The 25832-nt window shown below is 38.2% G+C and overlaps 1 protein-coding gene across 1 annotated transcript in view; it reads left to right on the top strand.

The window, feature by feature from the left end:
• Positions 1–25832, top strand: part of NEB (nebulin) — a 200218-nt gene that overhangs the window by 51071 nt on the left and 123315 nt on the right. The window contains exons 34-52 of the mRNA XM_021702909.2: positions 605–712; positions 2512–2823; positions 3804–4010; positions 5990–6094; positions 7362–7469; positions 8409–8720; positions 9409–9615; positions 10078–10182; positions 10335–10442; positions 11090–11401; positions 12733–12939; positions 14299–14403; positions 15383–15490; positions 17028–17339; positions 17492–17698; positions 18137–18241; positions 19088–19195; positions 22091–22402; positions 22590–22793. Of these exons, the coding sequence (XP_021558584.1) occupies positions 605–712; positions 2512–2823; positions 3804–4010; positions 5990–6094; positions 7362–7469; positions 8409–8720; positions 9409–9615; positions 10078–10182; positions 10335–10442; positions 11090–11401; positions 12733–12939; positions 14299–14403; positions 15383–15490; positions 17028–17339; positions 17492–17698; positions 18137–18241; positions 19088–19195; positions 22091–22402; positions 22590–22793 (3552 nt within the window). The remainder of the gene's footprint in view (positions 1–604; positions 713–2511; positions 2824–3803; positions 4011–5989; positions 6095–7361; positions 7470–8408; positions 8721–9408; positions 9616–10077; positions 10183–10334; positions 10443–11089; positions 11402–12732; positions 12940–14298; positions 14404–15382; positions 15491–17027; positions 17340–17491; positions 17699–18136; positions 18242–19087; positions 19196–22090; positions 22403–22589; positions 22794–25832) is intronic.

Here is a 25832-nt window from a genome sequence, read left to right as displayed (position 1 = left end):
AATTGTTTAGGTCCGTTTCCTACACACCCTGTATGAAGTCTATCCCATGATGCTCTCTGCCTCTTAAGCCAGCCTTTTCAAGGGTGTAACATTTTCCCTTATGTGGAGCCCAACATCTATTCCTCTAAAACTTTGATTTAGTTTTCCTCGTTTTGCAAGTGGAGGAAGATATTATCCTGAGCAAAATAAGAGATAATGAAATCCTTTTATTACAACAAACCTGCAATTTCTAAAGCCAACCACCAGGTCTTCCCTTGACCTTCCTTTCATAAGAGTGGACAACTTCATTTTCTCTAGTTGGTCCTCACACACCATGGTTTCCAGAACCTTTATTCCTCTCCTCTAGATCCACTCCGGTTTCTTCATATCCCACTGCACTGTGTGCCCAAACCAGGTTTGGGTGAATAATTGGTGCAGTGTCCTATAATTTCATGCTACACAAAGTGTGACATTTTGCTAATGTGACTTCCTAAAGCAGAATTTGTTCTAGGAGATTCCTTTAGCTTAGTATCTGGACAAGAACAAAACAATCCCTGCAATTGAGGAATCGCTTTAGCTGATTAATACGCAGCATGCTGACATCCTTTTTCCTTGTACATCGCAGGTCTGTTATAAACAGGACTGGCATGATTTAATAGCCAAGGGCAACAATGTGCTGGGTGACGCCATTCCCATCACTGCGGCCAAAGCATCCAGAAACATTGCCAGTGATGTGAGTAAAAATTTTAGGTGAAATGTGGGTGATTACCTGCTTAAAAAGTAATCAAATGTGTGCTTGTCTAAATGATACTACATTGAAAACAATATGTGGAATTAATGACACTGAAATTCTCCACAAAATACTGTTTTGAAAACCTGTCACTTTTTTAACATTCTGTGATTCTTTTCAGTTGACCCCACTTGGTAGAGCTGTCATAAATCTGACAGCCGCTTTCTCCCCTGATTCATAGGCCAAATTACCTTTACTGACACATTTCCCTGACAGCCCACATTTATTTTCAGAACACCCTAACTGACACTAACACATTAAATTCAAATGACTGCCCGCATTATAATAGTATTAAGAAGATTGAAAAGATGTTAGATAAAATCTAAAGATTTTATAAACCAAATGGGAAAAGGCCCATTTTTCTCGAATATAATTTTGGTTTATGTAAATCGATGACCATTTCATCTGTAAGAGGAAAAGTATACCCTTACACTTCTTCCCATCACTGAAGATCAAAAATTTCAAAAAGCACGCATGCCTGGTAACCTTCACTGTCACATGCTACTCTGGGGGCTACAATCACGGGTGGAGAAAAGAGAAGAAAGAAACCACCCGTGTGTGCAGACCACATGGGAGCTAGGGGTGTAAGAAATCTTTCTACAGCTTTCCTTGTCGGGATGCCACTGAAAATGTATTCCTCAAAGTTTTGCACACCACTGTGAAATAAATTTCTAGTTTAAGGACAAAGTGAAAGTCTAAAATATGACATTATCTTTTTTTTTTTTTTCTTTTTAGAGCTTGAGCAGAGCTTTTTCTAACATGCCTAGAAAATGTCTTGATAATTCTTTTGCCTGCTAAATTCTTGTTTATAAATCAGTGCATAAATGACAGGAGCAGAGTATCTGCAGACTTTAAGTGGATTTGAGTTCTCTTGCATAAAAATTGAGGTTTTGACCTGTCACCTACAGTATAACTCAATCTACACCCCATCGCCAGTTCCAGCAGTGAGAGACCTTGGGCTGCAGTTTCTACTGCCAGGGGAGCTCCCAGCCATTCCTGCCCTTACTGCAGTTCTTGAATTCATCTGCAGCTGCCTCAGCAGCGAGCTTGGAAAGTAGCTGCTGAGAAATGGGTGGGGAGGGCCCAGCTACCTGCCTATGCAGCATCTAAATTGATGCCACCCAGAAAGAAGAGGGGTTTTGTTTTAACCTTATTCCGTCAGCCCAAGACAACACAGTAAAGTTTTCCATCCCCCGCCCCAAGAAAAACTGAGTGAAATTGCATGTAGAGTCCTTTAGAGTTTCTTCTACATCTGTTGCATACATATCACCCGGCCAATGGGAACAGCAAATGGAAGATTTTCTCAATAATTTCTAATGTTCTATGATGTATGATAACATTCTGTGGTGGTAATAACATATTGGATTGGGAAAATTCACATCCCAGGAAACCAAGAGATACTAGCCTTATATTTGGAATGTGTCTTGTTTATATTAAGCATGAAAATTCAGATGGCTTTAAGTAAAGTTCTACATGCAAATGCATTTGTAAGATTTATAGCAAAGAAAGAAACTGGTCCTGAATTTATCATGATACCCATTTGTAATGGTGGAAGTGTTGGAAATAAATGTTTTCACTCTGAACTTTCTGGGGCACATGGGAGTGGGTGGGTATGGTTTGCATTTCTTGTACAAACTTCCAGAAAGTCACAATGTTCTAAGTTGCCTTTGTGTGTGAACATACTTGCTACACCCAATGTTATCAATGCCTAGGACTTTGCTAACCAAATTTTGCCTTTGCAGTATAAATACAAGGAAGCTTATGAGAAGTCAAAGGGGAAGCATGTGGGTTTCAGAAGCCTCCAGGATGATCCCAAGCTGGTCCATTACATGAATGTAGCAAAGATGCAGTCAGATCGTGAATACAAGAAGAACTATGAGAACACCAAAACCAGCTACCATACCCCAGGGGACATGGTTAGCATTACTGCTGCAAAGTCGGCCCAGGATGTCGTCACCAACGTCAACTACAAACAGCCCATACATCATTACACATACCTACCCGATACCATGAGTCTCCAGCATACCAGGAATGTGAATCAAATTCAGAGTGATGTGAGTATGTATAACGTAACAGACCCAGAAATGTTGGTACTTAAGGGATAATCATTTCTTCCTGTTTTAAGTAGACTTCACAATACAGTAAGATATTTGAAAAATGCACTTTAAAATAAACAGTTATTATTGAAAGACTAACAAAGGCATGGTAGTCGAGCTGTATTTTTGCTGGCTTTCTGTGCTCCTATTGTAATCATTGATACTGTCTCTATTAACTTATGGATCAAAGATAAAACCATATTCCACTAAGTATATAAACCACCTTGATTCTCAACAAGAGGAAGTGGTTGCTCTTGGCAGGCCTGCTTCAATGGTGATATGGATAATGCAAAATAGTATTCTCTATTCTTTCTGAATTCAAGAAAGTTTTTTTTCCTTTTTTAACTAAAAATCACACTCTAATGCATGTTAATCTATGTGATGAGTCATCTAGAATGAACCAGGAAGACTTTGTGATTGCAGCATGATTCGTGGAGAGCTGCATGGGGAGGCTGTTTAATATTCAGGGCATTTCCTTCTGCAGGAACCAGATTTCTGTAAGAATCATCCTCTGTAAGAGAATATACGGTGTTCATTTATTGTCGCTCAACAAAGATGTCTCTCCCCAGCTGAGATTAGGAATAGCCTAGGTGGACAGGATGGGTGAAATTCAGATTTGTGGGGTTTTCAGTGAAATAAAAAAGAAAGCCCAATTTATTGTCAAAAGAGACACAATTTTTTTTTTTAGCATTAGCCACAGAAATATGTGCCCTAGATTTCCTCTGTGTCATATAATACACTCTAACAACAGAACTGCTTTTTCTTATTACCAAATTCTGGGTAAGAAGCTCAGTGGCATACATAGTGAAAAGCTGCTTCCCAGACATGAGCATCTGGAAGCGTTGCTATTCATTTCATCTGGGTAGAATTGCAAATTTCAGAGACATCCTTTGAGTATTCTGTAGGATAACTCCTCACATGAGATTATTCTCTTACAGAATGTGTATAAAGACGAGTATAACAACTTCTTCAAGGGCATTGGATGGATCCCTATTGGTTCTCTGGAGGTTGAGAAGGTCAAGAAAGCAGGTGATGCTTTAAATGAGAGGAGGTATCGACAGCACCCAGATACCATCAAGTTCACAAGTGTGCCCGATTCCATGGGCATGGTTTTGGCTCAGCAGAACACGAAGCAGCTAAGTGATGTGAGTGGTTTCCCTTCAAAGGGGTTTATCCAGGGGCGCCTGGGATTATCTGGGGATTTTATTTCTCTATTGTCACATTATCACAGATATCCGGGGGCGCCTGGGCGGCTCGGTCTGTTAGGCAGCCGGCTCTTGATTTTGGCTCAGGTCATGATCTCAGGGTCCTAGGGTTGAGCCCTGTGTCGGGCTCTGCACTCAGCAAGGAGATGGCTTGAGGATTCTCTCTCTTCTTTCCCTCTGCCCCTCCCCCCCCCACTCATGCTCACATGCTCTCTCGCACTCTCTCTCAAATAGATAAATAAATCTAAGGGGGGTTTAATCCATGAATAACCCCCATTCCACCATCCTTAATTCAACATGTGAAGGTACATCTCTGTTAGCGTTTCAACTGCTTTCAGTTGATAAAACAACTTGGAACTTGAACATAAAGAGAATAGGGAGGAGAGAAGGAGGATTTTCCAAATTTGTTTTATATTCCAAATGTAGAGAATCTGTGCTATTTATAAGCAGACCCCTATCATTATACACATGAAATGAAATGAAATTATTACTGTTATTATCAATGATTCCATCTGAATTCTAAACCAAGCTATTTATTCCTCTGAGTTGCAACAGTTCTACCTAGCTACACGGGGAGAAGGCATAATGTCCTAATCCTCTTGCATAAGAGCTAGATGTTCTGAAAGGCAAGCCAGAGACAGGCCTCTGGGGAGGAGGTAAGCTGTTTACTTTCAGAGTCAGCTGAACCTCATTTCCAAGCCCAGGTCTATCTGGACCCTTATTCTTAGAGCCTAATTACAATGCTCAGCGCTTCCCCTCAGCAGTGGGTAAAAACAAAGAAAAGAAGAGGTGGTGTGTTTTTAGCCCCAGATATTGGAAGATGGGGAAGGCTTTGCTTGGCTCGGATTTGAGAATTATCCGTGGATTTTCTTTCTCAGGCCAGTCTCTGTTGTCACATTACCACAGATATTTTGAGATTAGTTCTATTGTAGTAGTGATAAATGTGGAGCTTCTTCTGATTTCTTTTGTTCTTGCTGTGGTTTTCCAGTTAGCTAGGAGAACTGGACACTCACGCATTGTATTCTCCATCCCAATAAATGCCATCGACATCTACCTGATGTTACCACCGATGCCTCCCTGCGTGATCCCGGCATCAGTGCATCTCGGTCTCTCCCAGCGTCCCCTGGGGCACTTGTCTGTCGTTCAGCTGCCCGCAGTTAGTTAGGGCTTCCATACCTCTCATGGGGACAACTGCAGTAAGTTGGTATCTGGCCTCCCAGCCTGGGGTCACACATGACAACCAGAAGAACGGGCCTAAAATGTAAATCATAGCCCTCTTATACTTAAAAGCTCTTAGTAATTTCTCCTTGAACCTAAAAGCTAAACTTGTTACCTTGGCCAAAAAGGCCCTCAGCTCTGTGCCCCTGCTCCCCATCCTAATTCTGTGGGGCCCCCTCAGCACATTCCAGCCCCGTGATGCATGCTATCTTCAGTCCCTCACGCTGGCCCTGCCCTTTCCAGACTCAGGGCCCCAAATGCTCTGCTTTGGCCTAGACCCCTCCCTTTTCTTCAAATCTGGGCATAAATGTTATCTCCTTAGCCTTTGCTGACTACCCTTGTTTCTTTCCTAAAGTTATTCTATTTACAACACATCACACATTCTAGCTCTATCTCATAGTTTACATTTTTATTTTCTGTCTCCTCTACTGCACTCTAACCTTCAAGAGGACATGTCTGTCTTTGTCAACACTTTACATGCGGAAACCTATCACCCTACCTGGCCCATAGTGCTGTCCAATAAATACTGGTGGACTAAGCAAATACCTATCCTACCACACCCTGCCGTATGGTAGTATAGGTATTTGGCTTGTATATGGAAAAACACAAATGATAATCTTCCTTTTTAAAGGGGTGTGTACTTGATGAAACGGACGTCATGTCAGCTAATGACATTTGCATTCTGCCTCCTTTGTTTTTAGTTGAACTACAAGGTGGAGGGGGAGAAACTGAAGCATAAATACACTATGGACCCCGAATTACCTCAGTTTATTCAGGCCAAGGTCAACGCCCTCAACATGAGTGATGTGAGTATTTGGGCTGGAACCAGTCTAATATTGCTAACATGGGCCTCTTCAGTTCTGTATAACTCTAGCAGTGGAATTTTAAGGGCAGCAAACCAAGTGTGGATCTTTTGAGTCTCTGTTTGAAGAGGTCGTTGAGAAGACATGACCGCTGGTTAACTCGTGAACTAGACCCGGGCAGAGGCTCCCCACCCCTACCCCTGTCCTTGGAATGTACACCGTTCCTACAGTGGGAGCCATTTTAGAGGATGCAGCCTTGATAGAGCAATATGTTGAGACCATCTGAATGGTATCCGTGACTAAACCCAGTTAAGGCTCTGTATAAACTTTTAAGATTGTGGTGGGCAGGTGAGGAGAGCTACTTGTCTTGTGGCTGCCCAAGACAAGCCTTGTATGTAAGTTCCCTCGTTTATTAAACCTGCCACCTACCAATCTGTAGTGGGCTCCCTCTTTGTTCAGTGTTGCCTTGCCCTCCATGTCCGGGGGCCAATTTTTGAATCAGTAGTCTAAAGATTGGCCCATTATCATAGAATATGAGACTAGAAGCTACCATAAAGTTTCACTTGATTCAGGCTTTTCCAAACTGTGGACTCTGACTCATTAGTGGGTTATAAAATCAGTCTAGTAGGTTGTATTGCACTTTTTAGAAAGTGGAACAAAGTGAGATATACAAGATTGGAAAGTGCAGTCATGAATAGTCTGTAATAAGGACAAATATTGCTTTATATAACTTGTTTCAGTTATTAAAACTTGTATAAAAGTTTATTGTAATTTTCTTGAGAAACTTTTTTTGCACATAACAAGCCTCTTGGGTAGTCTAGATACATAATTGGTAGTGATCTTTAAATTCACCATTATGAATTGTTTCTTTTGCTTAAAAAAAAAAAAAGTTGGTAAATTCTAATTTAAAAAATAACCAAACCTAGATAAGATCATTCATTTCTTAAAAGATGACTTAGTCATTTTTCCTAACATTTTAGGCTCTCTTTTATCTCCAAATAAACATTTTTTGATATTCATTTCTATGCCTTTGGTTTATTTAAAAATTTTCCCTGCTTTTTAAGTAATACTTAAACATTAAGAGTGATCAAATCTAGGTGGTACTATATCTGAATTTTTAATTTTAGTATTCATATCTTTCTTTACGTTTTAATTGTTTCATTACAAAAAATACAAGAAAATTAAAGTATTGCATGCTTATTATAGAAAAGTTTGGAAATATAGGAATATACTTAAGTAGAATAATAAAATACTCTTTCCTTTTTTCAAGTCTCATTATAAAGCAGACTGGAAGAAAACTCTTGCTAAGGGCTATGATTTGGGACCAGATGCCATTCCAATTGTAGCTGCAAAAAGTTCAAGGAATATTGCTAGTGATGTAAGTATAATTTGAAAGTAGAAAACTTCTCTATATTTTTAAAATCTTTACATGGTATGTGAGGCTATATGAGCCGTATTAGGAAATAAATTAAAAATTATAAAAATATTTCCTAATATCCTAAGTACCAATGATTTTTTTTATATTACTTTAAAATCTTTAGAAATTCAATACAGTTAGTACAAATAAGAAAATTCTTTGTTTTAAACTGTGAAATAGTTGGAATTGTCATTGGTGTCATTGTTATGAACTTGGAAACTGCTTTTTATTTGGATTTTTTCAAGAAAAAAAGCCTTGACATACTAAAATGTCACTAAATCAAAAAAAAAGGCTCCAAGTTTTTAAAAGAGTACAATTTTTCAATATAATTTTCACAAAGAAAAAATCCAGTAAAATAGGAAAACCAGGAAGAATTATAGATTAAATGACAGGATTTTAGTTACTTACCTACTTAATTACTTTTTATAAATTAAGTTATATTTTCATATGAATTGATATAATACCTTGATAGAGTAAGAACGCATTCATTTGGAGTCCAGTAAACTAATTTGTATAAGAGCTTTGCTGAAATTTATTCAGGATTATGCAAGTACTTTATAAAGTAATACAAATTATTTGGAAATAGATCATAAATATACACTAAGTCCTTAATAAACTTTTCAGGAACTTTTGAGAATATTCAAAGAATCTATTTATGAATAATCTAGATGTAAACCACAAATTATCCCATTCTTAATTATCCCCAGAGCAGATCTCAAGACCCTCCATTAGAAATTTTTTACCAGTTGTTTATTTAAAAATACTAAAAAATTTAGATGTTACCTGGATTCAGACTGAATTTGGCTATTGCTTAATCTGTTATATAAATTCAGTCTGACACTGAAGCATTTCCTATAATTGACCCTATCAAACTTCTGTCTGTCCTTCTTTTTCATATAGTTCAAGTATAAGGAGGCTTATGAGAAAGCCAAAGGCAGGCAGATTGGATTTCTCAGTCTTCAGGATGATCCTAAACTGGTCCATTACATGAATGTGGCCAAAATACAGTCCGATCGTGAGTACAAAAAGGGCTATGAAGCCAGCAAGACCAGGTATCACACACCCTTGGACATGTTCAGTGTGACAGCGGCCAAGAGATCTCAGGAGGTCGTTACCAACACCAACTACAAACAACCCTTCCACAGCTACACTCTGCTGCCTGATGCCTTGAATGTGGAGCATTCCAGGAATGCAATGCAGATCCAAAGTGATGTATGTAATGGCCAACAGATTATTGGCATAGAATTAGTTATGCATTTCTAGCTGGTAGGAGGGAAGAACAAGAAATTGGCAGTTTCATTTACTTCATCTTAAACCTGGCTGGACTCACTATAATTAGAGATCCTCTCCAGAATTTGGAGTTTTAGAATTTCACTCATTTGAACTATATATAGCTTTAATTTTTTTTTTTTTGGTTAGTGTGTGTGTGTGTGTGTGTGTGTGTGTTAGACAGTACATGATGTATCCTGTGAAAAACCAAGAGGCTGAAATGAGTGCAATGTAATATCTTTTCCTGTGTAAAATTCTTTTACCTTTTCCTCCAAGAAAGTTAAGTTTTATAAAGGAATTATTGGGTCAGGTTTTCCTGTTCAAAACCACCATGAATGCAATCACTTTTTTTTTTTTTAAGATTTTATGTTTAATCTCTGCACCCAATGTGAGGCTCAAACTCACAATCCTGAGATAGTCACATGACCTACCAACTGAGCCAGCCAGGAGCCCCTGAAAGCAATCACTTTTAAAATTCTTTTTTTTCCAAAAGATGGTAGGGCATAAAAAGCAGGCAATTCTCTTCTCCCTCCTTTTTTTTTTTTCTCTTTGATAATGAGTAAGTCATCTAGCCAAAGAAACCCAAGCTCTGACTCTCTCTGAAATGAAAATTTCCTTTTTCATTGTAAAGAATCTATACAAATCTGACTTCACCAACTGGATGAAAGGGATCGGCTGGATCCCCATAGAGTCACTGGAGGTGGAGAAAGCAAAGAAAGCCGGAGAGATCCTTAGTGAGAAGAAGTATCGCCAGCACCCTGAGAAGTTGAAGTTCACCTATGCCATGGACACAGTAGAACAAGCACTTAACAAAAGTAACAAACTGAATATGGATAAGGTAAGAACTCGCCTGCTGGTCTCAGCCCGTGAACCCTTGAACCCTGGAGGTGCCGCTATAATCGTCATCAGCATTTTTATCTTTATGACAGTCGTGGTGGTAGTAGTAGTCGTGGTGGGAGGGGGCATTCTATAATGTTCATCATGTCTAGAGAGCTCCCACATACACTGACCCTCAGACTGGCTGTCCACACCACGCTGAGGGTGTGACAGAACTGCAAAACTCCATGTAGTGTGAGGTTGGGGCAAGATGGCATGTGTTGTCTTTGTGGAAGAGGGTTCCCTAGTTGGATGGTTTTAGCCCTCATTGTGGTTCAGTCTCATCAGCCTGTCTTCTTGCTATGCCATCCATTTGCCAGTATCAGATTTCATCTCTTCTATCGTGGAGAAACCTCTTTCTGTTGATAGCACTATTGCAAACTTGTCCTGCTGTACAGTCATGTGTCTGTCCTCCTTGTTGCAGAGGCTCTACACTGAAAAATGGAACAAAGACAAGACCACCATTCATGTCATGCCCGATACTCCAGACATTTTACTTTCCAGAATGAACCAAATCACCATGAGTGATGTAAGTAGATTAACAGCAATAAAGTGGGAGAGAAGGTTCGAGGAAACTAATATTTATGGAATGTCTCTTTTATATGCCAACCACGTCAAAATCAGGATTCCCATTCTAACCCAAATAACAAGTTACTGGTGTTATTCTATTTCATTATTTAGAAACTATACAAAGCTGGCTGGGAAGAGGAAAAGAAGAAAGGATATGACCTGAGGCCTGATGCCATCCCAATAAAGGCTGCAAAAGCCTGTAGAGACATTGCCAGTGATGTAAGTGCTTCCACTGGGCCTTCTGTAGGCTGAGTGAATGAGAAGCAAATGAGCCAAGTTCGTGTGTGTGTGTGTGTGTGTGTGTGTGTGTGTGTATTCAAGGGCTGCAGTCAACCCTACCCAGTGTCAGTGAGACCCTCATCCGTGGAACACACAAGACATTTTTCTTCACCCAGTCCAAGGACCCTCTAATCGTTTGTTCATTATTTGATGTAAAAAGTGACTAGGTCTTATTAAAATAAGTTGCTTTTAGAGAGTCAAATCATTTATAGGCAATTCTGAGCAAATATCAGATGCAGTCTACACATTTTACCCAAGAGACCCTTGATTAGGCTCTTTCCTGAATTAAAGATGCACCGTGAGGAATTGTGCCTGTAGCCTATTCTGATGAGACAGCTGAGTGGGAAAAGCTGCTTTCTAAAGCACCCTGAAACAACTTATTCATGCATCTCTTTGATTAACTCTGAGATCATTTTCTTTCTATGGACTCAAGTCTGGCAAGAAATCTGAAGTAAAAAGATTTTGCTCCCTGCCCCTGCAAGCTCTAAAACCATACACCTTTGACAAAGCTAATGGCATCTAATGAATTATATTTTGCTCTCTTTCCTTCACTAACTTCATCACCATCCTTCCTTTCCCATCCACAGTACAAATACAAGCAAGCCTATGAACAGGCCAAAGGGAAACACATTGGCTTCCGGAGCCTAGAGGACGACCCCAAGTTGGTGCACTTCATGCAAGTGGCCAAGATGCAGTCAGACCGGGAATACAAGAAGGCATATGAGAAATCGAAGACCTCCTTCCACACCCCAGTGGACATGCTGAGCGTGGTGTCAGCCAAGAAGTCTCAGGAAGTGGCCACCAATGCCAACTACAGAAATGTGATCCATTCCTACAACATGCTTCCCGACGCCATGGGCTTTGAATTGGCCAAAAATATGATGCAGATTCAAAGTGATGTACGTGACAGCCACATCATTTGCAGAACACTGACTGTAGTTAATAAGCAAATCATGAATGACCCTTAGTGAGGACATTTTGAAAATCCTGAAAGAAATTCCAGTGTAATTTCCCACCAAGTTGTTTATTTTTTACCTTAGATGGAATTTCTTTCTTTTAACAAAAGGCGATGCATTCTAGAAACCAAAGTCTTATTTTCTACCATTATTGCTGTGAGGATTGGTGGATACTGGGTTCAGCTAGGGCAAATGAAAATTTGTTTCAGAGAACATGTTGAAGGAAACATGTCAAGCAAAGAGAGTCTGAAGCCAAAACGGCTCCTGGTAAATGAGTAAGAGGAAGGTCAGGAAGTCCAGTCACTTGCTATCTCCTGCCATCACTCCTAACCAGCTTCCACTTCTTCCAACTCTGCAATCGCCTGCATTACTTGCAGATGGAACATTGAGGAGGTGGAAGCTATTGGAAGAAATGTGAGGAAGGCACAGAGTAGAGCCAAGAATTCAGCTATACAGGCCATTTATTTGGTGGCTGAGAGAAAGGAATTTAAATTATGAGCCAAAGGCAGGTAACGCCAAGCCTGTGTTTCTCTTTAGGAATGTAAGAGCTGAGCTCCTAATTGCTAGGCAGGTACATAGTGCCCATATAAAAGCCACTGAGTTAGAGTTGTAGAGGAAAATAGCAGAATTGAGGGGGGAAAAAGCAAAATTTGTACAGAGTACCAGTGAGGTTTCTGACATACCCAAGGGAATTGTAACAATGGTGGGTGATCAAAGCTTACAATGAAAGAAAGAACCAGAGTCCCAGTGAGTCATCTGTCAACCAAGAGAACTTGGGAATTTTTGTAAGAAAGTTAGGCCAACACCCAGTGCTCATCAGATCCCGTGCAACTAATGAATCATTGAACACTACATTAAAAACTAATGATGTACTATATGTTGGCTAATTGAACTTAAATAACAAAACAAAACAATGTATATGGCCCAAATGCACAGATTAAAAAAACAGAGATTGTCAGAATGGAAAAAAAATAAACCAGCATAGTCACCTTTCTCGAGATAATTGTCACATGATAGCTAATCTAGTTGGTATTTCTTAGCATTTTTTCCTTGTGAAGGCATTGAGGAAAACAAATCACAAAGATATTACTGCTTATTTTTAATTTCTCATGCAAAAAAATGTAAAAAAAGATAATGTTTAGGGACAAAAATAGTTGGAGTTGGATATACTATTGGTTGAAAACCAAAGTGGAACTTAGGGACTGTTGAATACCCACTCATGGTTCTTGGCAGCTTTGGTTTCTTCTGATCCCTGAACTTTTCCTCTTTTGCAGAATCAGTACAAAGCTGACTATGTTGACTTCATGAAGGGCATTGGATGGCTCCCTCTGGGCTCCCTGGAGGCTGAGAAAAACAAGAAAGCCATGGAGATAATCAGTGAAAAGAAGTACCGCCAACACCCAGACACTTTGAAGTATTCCACTTTGATGGACTCAATGAACATGGTTTTGGCCCAGAATAATGCAAAAATTATGAATGAAGTGAGTCTTTCAACAGTGTAATATTTCCTATGCACCAGGAAAAAGCCAGGCCTTCTTACATTTGATCTACAGGTTTTGCTAATAGTTTTAGGACATCACAGTTAATATTTATTCAGCTTTGAAAAAGGGACTTGTGGTTAAAAAAAGATAGAAATTAGTCCTAATTAGTGGCACCCTAAATGTTCAATGAACCACTCTGTCCAACAGACATAAGAAAATAAATATGAATCGTTCCTTTTCATACAAATTTTGGAAAGAAGTCTTGTTTGTCTAAAGTGAGGTTGAGTAGAAGTTCACGACGCTGAATCAGCAGATTTTCTGCCTGACTGCTGAGTGTTGCAGCCCACCCTGCTTCCTAGCTGCTTTGATGGAATCGAAGGAGACTCCTAGATCCTGTGGCTATAGAAGCATTCCGAGCCAGGACCTTCTCTGGGCAAATCACGAGAGCAGTTGTTCTCTACAAGTAGTTCCTTGCATCATTAATTATTCCAGCCTTTAGAAAAGCCTTACTGTATTTTTAAATTTATTATCCATGATAGATGCCAAGACCCAAAAGCACATCTACCTTGGACTTCTGTTTTTAAATTATAAATAATAAAATAATTGCAGCACCATTGGTTATATTGTATGGATCATAATTTGAAATGCCATTGATTAGCAAAAAAGAAAAAAATTGGACTTTAACATTAAGCAGTTGAAGAAAATGATGGTCCTACTTGCACTAGAGAGAGCTGTATTATGCTAAGTGTCCAAGTAAATCCCTTGGAGTCTTCTGAGAGAGACAACAGATTTGTCAAGATGACCGATCTCTTGGACAGGGACTTGCCTAAAAGACAAGGCACAGATCTCAGTGTCCCTTTTAAGATTTAGTATTTAAACTATCACAAGCTCACATTTATTTTTTAGATGTTAAACCTTTCATTTTTTTCAGTGTAATGATTTATTAATCATTTCAGAATAATGATGCCAAGATAAGAATCATCATCCTTTTATTGCAGAGTTCTGGAAATGATGGCCCAGACCTGCTGTGTATCTTTAGGCAAGGTGCATTGATTCTCTGGGCTATGATTTTCTCAACTCTGCTATAAGAGGATTGAACTGATGATCACCCAGACATCTCTCAGTGTAGCATTTGCTATTTCTATGATTCTCATCTTGGCATCATTTTACTTTCCATCTTCTATCCTCTCCACTGTCTTGTTTGAATTAGCGCCTTTTCAATTTAAATTTTAAAAATAAGATCTAGCTAATAAATATTGATATTTATGTACAATTATATATATAAATACACACACACAAAATGAGCATCTTTTAAGATCTTTAAATACTAACTTTCACTTTTTTTTTTAAACTTCCCAGCATCTCTACAAACAAGCATGGGAGGCTGATAAGACCAAAGTCCACATTATGCCCGATATCCCCCAGATTGTCTTGGCAAAGGCAAATGCAATTAATATGAGTGATGTAAGTATAATTCCCCCTAGTTTATTTGAACCAGTATAAACTAATTAATGTCTCTCAATCATAAGAGTGAATGTTTTGAAAATAAGAGTAGGAATCCACAAATGAGAATCTTTCTCCTTCTAATCTTGCTTTGCTAAGAGTTGGAGCAGGCCTGTGGATGGGACTTGGGCCCCAGCAATTAGGAATTTGAAGGGCAGTTGGATTTCGTTTAGGGGCAGGTACTCCTTCTCAAACTGCGAGACTTGGCAGGAAGAGAAGGGCTTGGGGGCCCCAAAAGAGAAAAAGGAAGTGAGAATCCTAGGACCTGGTTCCTGAAGTCTCTCCACCAAGGCTTTGAGATGGTCCTAAAGAAGGGGTCTTGGGAAAAGTTAAGTGGGAAGGGAAGATGAACATTTTGAAGAATTTGGGGCAAGCTCCACAACAAGGAATGTTCAACACTTAGTGTTAGAAAATGCATAAATGCTTTATTTCACTTTCTTTCTCATCCTAATCATGGTTGCTGGGAAATCTCTATAATCCTACCAGTGTTTTCTCTTTTCCTTGAATAACACAGGGATTTGTGATTGATAACTTATTTTTGGATTGTAGAATCCACACAATTACATAAATAAAAGTGTCGATTGCAAAATAGTGAAGTTTTCTTTTGATGTAAGAGTATGGTTGTTTTGTAGTCTTCTCTTTTAATTGAGAAAAATGTATCAATGAGAATCTACTTGGCTTTCACATTTTTAAAAAGCATATTTACAACCTAATAGAAACCATTAAGTTTTACTTTTCCTGGTGGTTTCTTGAAGATATGTTGGTGGGTAATAGACTTTTTTCAAACACAGTTTTGTTATTTGTAAGAACATTTAGCCATCAAACCACCAATGAAGCATTCTCAAAAACAAAAATGATGCCACAGTGCTAGTTTACTCTTTTCAAATAAACCCAGGCTTTCTTATTTAGAAGAACATTATTCCCTTGCCTTTCTTTACAGAAACTCTACAAACTTTCTTTGGAAGAATCTAAAAAGAAAGGCTATGATCTCAGAACCGATGCGATTCCTATCAAAGCTGCCAAAGCCTCAAGAGATATTGCAAGTGATGTAAGTCTGAAGGAAAGCACTCACCTGACTGGGTTTTTTTCCCCCTAATTTACCAAAATAATAAGGGCTGAATTTTGGAAACGCTCAGTGGAAAAGATATAGGGGGAAAAGTGTGCCTGCTAAGAATGGCCTCCTTCTATTCTGTGCATGCTTTTTAGGTTTGCTCTTTTGTTTTCTCTGGTATTTCTTTAAAAACAAAACAAACAAAAAACCAGAATGCTAACCACATTATGACCACATACCTATGTGCTCCCTGGCTCATGAGATCTAGGTGAATTTTCTTTGAACTCCATCCCCAAGGCTATTGCCTGTAGAAATCCAAAGCCCTTCACCAAGCTTTCTTGGTGAAAGGCTTGGGTTGTTCTTGCTTCCTGTATCTTAGGAAGTCTCCTCGTAGCAGGATGTCTCATTAAATGGTGTGCTGGGGATGCTGATCTTTTGGACTGATGACAGCTGATTGTTAAATGATCAGGAATTTTGCAAGCCAGTAGTTAAATTCTTGGTAGCTTGACACCAGCCATGGTGGGAGTATTTACACCACAGAGATTGACAAACATGACCGATCAGGGCTTTTTCCCTCCAGAGAGCTGGTGTACCAGCTCCCCATTCCCGTAACGTATCACCTGTATGAAACTCAGTTCTTTCATTTGGTTGTTTCTGCAAGAAATCTTTCACAGTGACTATGAGTGATTTGGGGGGGTAATGGGAGGAACACATTTCAGCATACTCTTTCCTTAGCACCCCCTGCCCCAGGGACATTTTCTCTCTCATATTCTATGCCAGTTCATCTTTCCCACTTCCATCCCTATGCCACTACTACATTGTCCTGAAATCTCAAAATTCTTTTCCCTCTATTCTGTAGTAATTCGGCTCCCTGAGCCTCCTACCCCCTACCTTGCACACTCAAACTCACAGGAGATAGGCAGAATAAGAAGCTTTCCATGTATCAGGATCCTCCCTCTGTAGAAAGAAGTTGAGTGATAAATAGTAAAATTTCTTCCCCATTATGCCAGTATAGAAAGTCTTAAAGGAAAAGGAGCTCCACAAATATAAAGCTACTCTACAATGATACTGTGTATGTCATAAACTAAGCCTGTTTTCTGCAGTAAAAGACTGCTTGGATGATTTCTTAGGGCACCAGTAAACTTAGAACATTCTGCTTTTTTCTCTCATTTGCTGTACTGTTACCACCTACTAAAGATCTCTAACCCTGACAGCAGAGTACAACAAGAGAGTACGTGTGGAAGTCAGTGTGGTAGATCATCGTTAAGTTCTTGGTTCTAATCCTTAGTGACCTTAGCATGTCATTCACCTCTGGGTCCCAGCTTACTCATCTGTAAAATGGGGGGCAGTAATAATAACTTTGCTCTCTACCTCACAACATATAGTTGTGAGTATCAAGTTAAACAAATGTGAAAAACATGTTTTATAAACTATAAAATTCTACACAAGTATCGCTTTATCTGAAATACAGAATATTTATACTAGAATGTTTCTAGTCAAGGGAATTGCTCTAATAAACTAATTTTTTTCACAGTATAAATACAAATACAATTATGAAAAGGAGAGGGGGAAGATGGTTGGTTTCTGCAGCCTTGAGGATGATCCCAAATTAGTCCATTCCATGCAAGTGGCTAAGATGCAATCTGATCGGGAGTACAAGAAAAACTATGAGAATACGAAGACCAGCTACCATACCCCTGCTGACATGCTCAGTGTCACGGCTGCCAAGGATGCCCAAGCCAACATCACCAACACCAACTACAAGCATTTGATTCACAAGTACATCCTCCTTCCAGATGCCATGAGCATTGAGCTGAGCAGGAATATGAATCACATACAGAGTGATGTAAGTCTCTCTTCTTTCTTCTTTCTGGGTGATGGTTGGATTCCTAGCATGGGAATGGAGATCACAGTCTTCTATGCTACACTTTTGTGTCTGAACTGATAAAAGTAAAGTAATTGATAAGGTAAAGTAGAATTTGTTTCTTCTCTTTATAGAATGAATACAAACAGGACTACAATGAGTGGTACAAAGGGCTTGGCTGGAGTCCAGCTGGTTCCCTAGAAGTGGAGAAGGCCAAGAAAGCAACTGGATATGCCAGTGATCAGAAGTACCGCCAGCATCCTAGCAACTTCCAGTTTAAGAAGCTGAGTGACTCCATGGACATGGTTCTTGCCAAACAGAATGCGCAAACCATGAACAAGGTAGACAGCCATCCTTCTCTATGGCTGTCCTTCCCTACAGCTCCCAGCAAGGCAGGGCTAGCAGCCTCTGGTTCTTGTTTGGGAAATTTGGTTTGGGTCCACCACTTCTGGACAGTGACAGACTGTTCCAGAGCATGTCCCTACATCATTTTCTTCTGCCTCCTATTTTTATTTCCCCTGACCTTCTAAGTTAGATATCATTTGTTTTTAAAAATTCTTATATATTAAGGACTTCCAATTAATTCTAGAAGATAGAAAATATCCAAAATATTATTTTTTTTAAAAACCTGAGTTTGTTTTTGGTGTCTTTTCTGAGTCATATACCACTTTAGTTACTAAATTTAATTCAAACTGAGTGCATTCAAATGCTCTGTTACTTTTTTTTCTCTTCTGTTTGTCCTTCAAATATCAAATGTCTTTTTTCTCCTAACTTCCTAGCACTTATATACCGTTGACTGGAACAAAGATAAAACCAAGATTCATGTGACGCCAGACACTCCAGATATTTTACAAGCCAAGCAGAATCAAACTCTGTATAGTCAGGTAAAGTTATATAAAAATTTGGCTTGAAACTAGTTAAACTTTTTAAATGATGTAATGGTAAATAATTGATGTAAATGCTGAAGCAATAGAAATGGATGACTCAAACTGGCTAGCTAGAGATGCTGCAGAATATGGTGCTTAAAAAGCAAGAGCTTTAGCTGTGACTCTTACGCTCCATGGAGGCAAGCACTGTGCTTGTTTTGTTTATCTTGGTATTCATTGTACTTGGCACAGAGTAGGAAATCAATAGATAATTGGTGAAAGAAAATATTGCATCAGACAGACCTGGTATGGGTTTTGGTTTTGCCGTTTATGAGTTACATAACATCAGGTCTAAGCCTTAGTTTCCTCATCCCTAAAATTGGGACCATGATAGTGCTTATGGCATTGAATTGTTGGGAGGACCAAATGAGAAATTTCCATGTAAGGCTTTCAACACAGTACCTGGCACATAGTAAGTTCTAGATTACTTTCAATTGTTTATATTTGATTACCAATTATTTTAACATCTGTGAATAAATAGTGGGCCTAGACTGTACTTAACAGCAGGAAGAAAGGACCTGATACACTTGATGTGCCCAAATTGTGTCTGAACAGAAAAGCTACTCTAGAATTGTACTGTGTCTCTCATAACTGAGCCTATTCTCAGAGCCAGAAAATTGAAGCAAGATCCTGTAATGCTAAGTCAGTGCTCCCTAAAACAGCTTGATTTGGTTTTATCCATATCTTTAGAGATAAGGTAGATGATAGAATCTGGTGTCTACTCTCTGAGTAAACTTTTTTTCAGTATTCCATTGGGGTTTTAATATATACTGAATAATGCTAAATTATATATTTAATTTCCAGAAATTCTATAAACTTGGATGGGAAGAAGCTCTGAAGAAAGGCTATGATCTCCCACTTGATGCAATTTCTGTACAGTTGGCCAAAGCTTCAAGAGACATTGCTAGCGATGTAAGTTTGGCTTGTTTGGCTTTTATGATATATTTTATCTGAATCAGGTATCTTAATGCTGGTAACTATTTTTACAGATAGGCCTTGCCTTTCAAAATGTAATGCCATTCCCTTCATCTTCTCCTACCTACCCTCTTCATTTACCGAAAATTCACTTTTCTTTCTTACTGATCCAATATCAAAATAAGAGCTTCCTGGATAGAGATTGTCAGAGGACCTATAAGATCCATTACACTAAGATGCTATGTTTCTAGATATTACGAAGAACAGAGATTTCAATTTTCCCCTGCTTGCCTGAAAATAATTTCCTGTTTTCTATTTGTCTATTTTACACAAATTCAAAGTGCCAGATAATAAATCAACCTCAACAACCTGATGTTGATAAATTTTTATATGCACATATTTCCAAAATTAGATGCCAGCTCTTTTTATTTAACCCATTCTTACATCTACATAATTATAATAAATTAGCTTGGGGATAAAAAAATGCAGGAAGTTTCAGGAATTTAGGTTTAAGGTCCAGAGAGCTTAACTTTCTGTTGGATATCTGGTCCCAAAGTTCATAAAACAGGGATATTTGTTCTCCAAGGCAACTTCTAGTTATGACTGGAAAGGATAGTCAATTTGGTGAATAAACTAGGTTCAATCCCTATTGATTAGTTAAATTTTTACAAATATTTGACTTTGATATTCTGCATATAGATCAACATGTCATTTTGTTAATTCTAAGAATTAACCTCAAAAAATTCAGAGGACTTTGGAATTTCAGAGGGAAGTACTACCTCTTAAAATTTTTAAAAATAAGACAAGGACTTGGGTTGGAGAAAAAGAGTGTCTAAAGACAGCATCTGACAATGAATTCTAAGAATATAAGGGAGGATTTTCTCTAAATAAATTGTGGCACTCCAGAAATGTGGGAAAATAAGATGATTATTATTACTCACTCACTGGCTTATAGGTCAATTCCTTATTAAAATGAATCAGCATGCTGAAGAACTTACAGCAATAGTGATGCTTGAATGTTCCCGCAGGAACATTTAATGTTATGTAGTTTCCATGAGGTGAAGATGATTTAGAAATTGAAGAAATAGCATCAGTGATTTCCTAATTATACATTTGATAGTACCTAATTTCTTTCTGTGTGAAACCATTAGTTAGAACCTTTTAAAATCTTACCCTAAAATTAACTTTACGTGAACTTTCCCACCATTGTAGAGATTATATCTCCTCTCAGTTTCAATTGGTTTTTTTTTTAAGATTGATTTATTTTAGAGAGAGTGAATGGGGGGAGGGGCAGAGGGACAGGAAGAGAGAGAAAATCTCAAGCAGAATCCCCACTGAGTGCAGAGCCTGACACGGGGCTCAATCTCACGACCTTGAGATCATAACCTGAGCCAAAATCAAGAGTTGGACTCATAACCAACTGAGCCACCTAGGCTCTCCTTGAATGGTTTTTATATTCTATAAAATTTAAGGAAATTAGAGATATTTTTGTGAGTACTTAATAAATTAGAATCATAGAATTTAGTTAGACAATGCAAAAGCTCTTTAATCCAGTCTCCCACTCAGTGTCCTGCCTTCTCTCCATCTCCAACAGGTGGTCATCTGGTCTGTGAACACTTACATATAAAAGAATTTTTGTACCTTTCAGGGCAGGTCATTTCCTTGTTGGATCATCTCTAATTGTCATTATATAGTTCCTTATTTTGAACTTGAGTATGTTGTTGATCAACTCTAGGTCTGTGTTCTAGAACATCACAAAGTAGCTTATTTTCTCTTCCACCTGATAGCTCTTCATATTACAAGTTTTTTACTTATTCTCCTTGGTTATTTATTCTCCTTAGTTTTCTAAGTCCTTCAGTGTTATGAATATTCACAATTCTTTAAAAGTCCTTCACTCTGCTTGTGATTTATTCTATTTTTTTCATAACCCCTCTCAAAATAGTGCCCCCAAATTTACTGTTGTTTTCCTGTCACAGGAGGTCAGGACAGAGTAAATAAGCTTCTGACTTGTTTTTATCAGTGTCCCTGCAGAATCTTTAACACTACTTTTATAAGCAGTTTTGTCAGCTTGCCCATATTCAGCTTATAGTCAACCTAAACTCCTGAGTGTTTATAATATACCTAAGTGTGAAGCTGGGTGTCGAGAGAGTAGAACCTAACTCCATGAAGTGTAATGTATGCTGGGCATCTAGCATCAAGTAAATGCTATTATTACTATCATTATTGTTAGTATTACGATTGTCATCCAGTACTAATGCAGTTTTTTCCCAGTTGAATCTAAATATTGGATTTCACTTTTCTTAAATTTATGTAGTTCATTTTGACTTGTTGTGGCAATATGTTGAGATCTTGTGGATTTCTCTTTCTTATCTAACATATTTAGCTATTTGTAGCTATATGTGCAAGAAGATATGGATCCTGAACAAAACAAGTTTATAGGACATAACCATATGGCAAACCATTAAAAATCCTGCTGCTTAGTAAGTTAATCTATACTATGAGGCTTGTTGATCAAGTCCTGAATCTTTCTTATTCTTTGGCCATTCAGCCCATACTTTCCGATCACTCCCATAAGGCTATCACAAGAGATTTAGCAAATGTTACCCTAAGGTCAGCATATCCAATGTCTAGCACATCATGGTATATATTTTTGTCTCTAGTTAGAATTTTTTATCATAACCTCTCTTGATGACCAACTACATTACATTTTGTTTTTGGAAGCCTCTATGTAAGTTCTTACATTTCTTACTAAATTAACATGGACATCCCTTTTCTCATTTCAGTTTTGGAAAACAAACATGCAAACAATGCAAATTGAGTTTTTAATTAAACTCAAATTGTTGAGCTTCACTTGATCTCTGTTAATAAAAGAATTGATTCCTTTGATTTCAGTTTAAATACAAAGAAGGCTACCGCAAACAACTTGGCCACCATATTGGATTCCGGAGTCTGCAAGATGATCCAAAGCTTGTGCTGTCCATGAATGTAGCCAAAATGCAGAGTGAAAGAGAATACAAGAAGGACTTTGAGAAGTGGAAGACCAAGTTCAGCAGCCCAGTGGACATGTTAGGAGTGGTGCTGGCCAAGAAGTGCCAGGCCTTAGTCAGTGACATAGACTATAAAAACTGCCTGCACCAGTGGACGTGCCTGCCTGACCAGAATGATGTTATTCAAGCTAAAAAAGTTTATCAACTGCAGAGTGAGGTCAGTTTCTTATTATTACTCACTTATATATTACCATTTGAGTAGCTGTTTAGTCACAGAGAGACAAAGTAAAAAGAGGAATTATTATTGAATATCTAAAATGCATCTGTTTGTAATGTGTAGAATCACTTGAGTCAAGGGTCCAAATGAGGATGGGGTTTTGATGGAGTGCTTTGTATTGTCACAGAATCTGTATAAGTCTGACCTTGAGTGGCTGAGAGGCATAGGATGGAGTCCCCTGGGTTCTATGGAGGCAGAAAAGAACAAGCGGGCTTCAGAAATCATCAGTGAGAAGAAATACCGTCAGCCTCCAGACAGAAACAAGTTCACCAGCATTCCTGATGCCATGGACATAGTTCTGGCAAAGACAAATGCCAAAAATAGGAGTGATGTGAGTAACTCTTCAGAAATAAATAGAAAAATTATAGTGCCTGATAACTGGGAGGTGCTCAATAGCATTTGCTTAATTAATTAGTAGAATAGCATAGCCTCATATCCTACGGCATAGCACAACACAGCCTAGTGTTTAATATTGGTTGCTTCATTTGAATTATCAACTACTCTATACTGGGTCATGTAAAATGGGTTAGTATCAGTTTTTATCACCTAAAGCTTTCTTACTTATTTACTTACTTATTTCTCTACCTATTTATCTATCCATCCATCCATCCATCCTGTAAATGAGAAAGCTATTAAACATACTTTTTTTTTTTTGAAACTTGAATGTATTAAAGACCCAGACTTTGTGTTGTTGTTGTTGTTAGGGTAAAGTGTATGAGAGGGCAGGATTTTGAGTACTTTGCACAGGCAAAGTGGAAATGTTATAAAGAGTGTATTTTCTGCCAAGTGATTATAATGTGTTTAGCTTAGCCAAATTAAGACAAGTAGATGATACTATACATATATACGTGTGTGTATGTGGGTATATATCTATATATCCCATCTTCAACTTATTTCCCTCTCTAGCGCTGATCTGGCATGTAATGCTAAATATTTATTGAATAAAATGATTGAAAGATAGCAGTGTAGAGAAATTCTATGCAAAGAGAAAGAGTACTCATCATTACTCAGAAGCATAATCCTGAAAATTACAGAAAGTTGAATTATGTGCATTGAGACTCTGGAACTGTTAGGAAAGTTTGAATTGATATATAATAATAATTGTGTGGGTCTTAGAAGGATCTGAATACTTCTGCTATATATTTTACACCTATCATAGATATTAGTTTTACCATAAAGCTCATAACTAACTTAGTAAGCATTTGATAAATTGTAGCTCCTCTCTTCCCAATCAACCTCACACAGACTTCTTGCAATTTTTATATCCAAAATCTATAATAAATGCTGACCTGTCAGCTTTATTATAAATATTCAAGCTTTCATTTCTTTTTTTTTTTTGTTTTTATGATGGTAAGTTAAATCCAAGAGGCTGACTAATAAAGCAACAAATTTATGCAAAATAGCTCTGCCTTTTGGAATCCAGGTTTCTTTTCTCTCCATGAAACAGCGCTGTTTACAGAGCTCTGAAATAATAAGGCGGGCAAGAGAAAAACCTTCAATCATGAAATTTATCAATGTTAAAAATGCCTCAGGACAGACCTCTTCAACAGTATGCCCTGGTTTTAGGAATGCTGAGATATATACCCCCTCAGGCCTCAGAAGAAGGCCACTTGGATCCTTGAGCCTGCTGTTTCTCCTTTGAATAATAGACCAATACATCTATCTCAGGATGAACAAATATTAGTATTTTCTGTTTTTCGGAGAGGTGGGGTGAGGTTGTGGTGAAAATGACACATACCATTGAAGAAATGGTCCAACTTAGTGGTTTTCAACCAGGGACAATTTTGTCCCACTGGGGACATTTAGCAACACCTAGAGACCTTTTCAGTTATCACAACTTGAGGGTGGCATGCTACTGGCATCTAGTGGATAGAAGTCAGGGATGCTGCTAAACATTCCAGAAACATACAGGACAGCATCCCTACAACCAAGGAGTCCTCCAGTATACAGTACCAATAGTGCTGAGGTTGAGAATCTCTGATCTTAATCAGAAAGATTAGTACAGAACCAGGATAAATGTATGTGGAAATTGACAAGCCTTGCTTTGTTTTGGTCCTGAAGATCTTAGCTTCTCTGGGTTATGTGGATTGTAGTAAGCATGTGCAGGAAGGAGAAAAGCACCAACCCCTTTACCCCCACACTGAATACCTGAAGAGGAAATTGCCAAGTCCAAGGAACCAATGAGACTTCTAAAATTTTTTATATTGAAATGATTTCAGGCATACAGAAAAGTTGCAAAAATAGTACAAATAATTTAAATATATACAATAAATATATAAATATAATTATGTATGTATATCTATATCTTCATCCCAGTTACCCAAGTGTTAACATTAGTCACATTTGCTTTTTTTCCCGTTTTTCTTTCATATATGTATGTAAGTTGCTGCATTGATGCCTCTGTATCCCTAAATACTTCAGTGTGCGTTTCCTGAAAACAAAACATTTTCTTACAAAACCACAGTGCAATGATCAAAATCAGGAAATTAACATTGAAACAATAGTAGTATATAGAATTTATTCAGGGGCGCCTGGGTGGCTCAGTCGTTAAGCGTCTGCCTTTGGCTCAGGTCATGATCCCAGGGTCCTGGGATCGAGCCTCAGCGGGAAGCCTGCTTCTCCTTCTCCCACTTCCCCTGCTTGTGTTCCCTCTCTCGCTGTGTCTCTCTCTGTCAAATAAATAAATAAAATCTTTAAAAAAAAAAAAAAAAAAGAATTCAGTTTTATCACTAATGTCCTTTATACAAAATAAAAACTATTTTCTGATCCAGAATCCAATCCAAGATCAAACCCTGCATTTGCTTGTCATGTCTGTAGTCTCCTTTAATCTGGACTGGTTCCTCACTCTTCCTTTGTCTTCCAAGTCCTTGACATTTGGGAAGAGTACAGGCCAGTTATTTTGCAGAATCTTCCTCAATTTGGGTCTGTTGTTTCCTCATGATTCGATTCAGGTTTTGTACTTTTAGCAGGACATCGTGTGTAGTACCCTCCTCCATATGTCCTATCAGGTGGTACATGATATCCATTCGTTCCATTACTGATCATTTTAATTTTGATCACTTGGTTAAAATGGTGTTGTGAGGTTTTTCCACTGTCAAACTACTATTTTATCTTTTGTAATTGCTAAGTATCTTGTGAGGAGATTCTCTGACAGTTCTCTATTTTTCATCAAACTTTCATCCCCTTGTTTTAGTAAACCAATGAGATTTTTGTTTGGGTTGTCTTGTCTTCTGTTAAAGAAAGCAGAGGATTGCTCTGGGACATATAAGAGATTTTTATAAATTCCATACAAAATTCTCTTGGGATCCTAATCCACCCAAATTATTATAAGGTAGAGCTATAAGTAATAAAACACATAGGGAATGCATCT

This window comes from Neomonachus schauinslandi, chromosome 3 (genome assembly GCF_002201575.2).
Source record: "Neomonachus schauinslandi chromosome 3, ASM220157v2, whole genome shotgun sequence".
Taxonomy (NCBI): Eukaryota; Metazoa; Chordata; class Mammalia; order Carnivora; family Phocidae; genus Neomonachus; species Neomonachus schauinslandi.
Note: the sequence above shows the minus strand (reverse complement) of the source record. Positions and strands in the feature narration are given on the sequence as shown.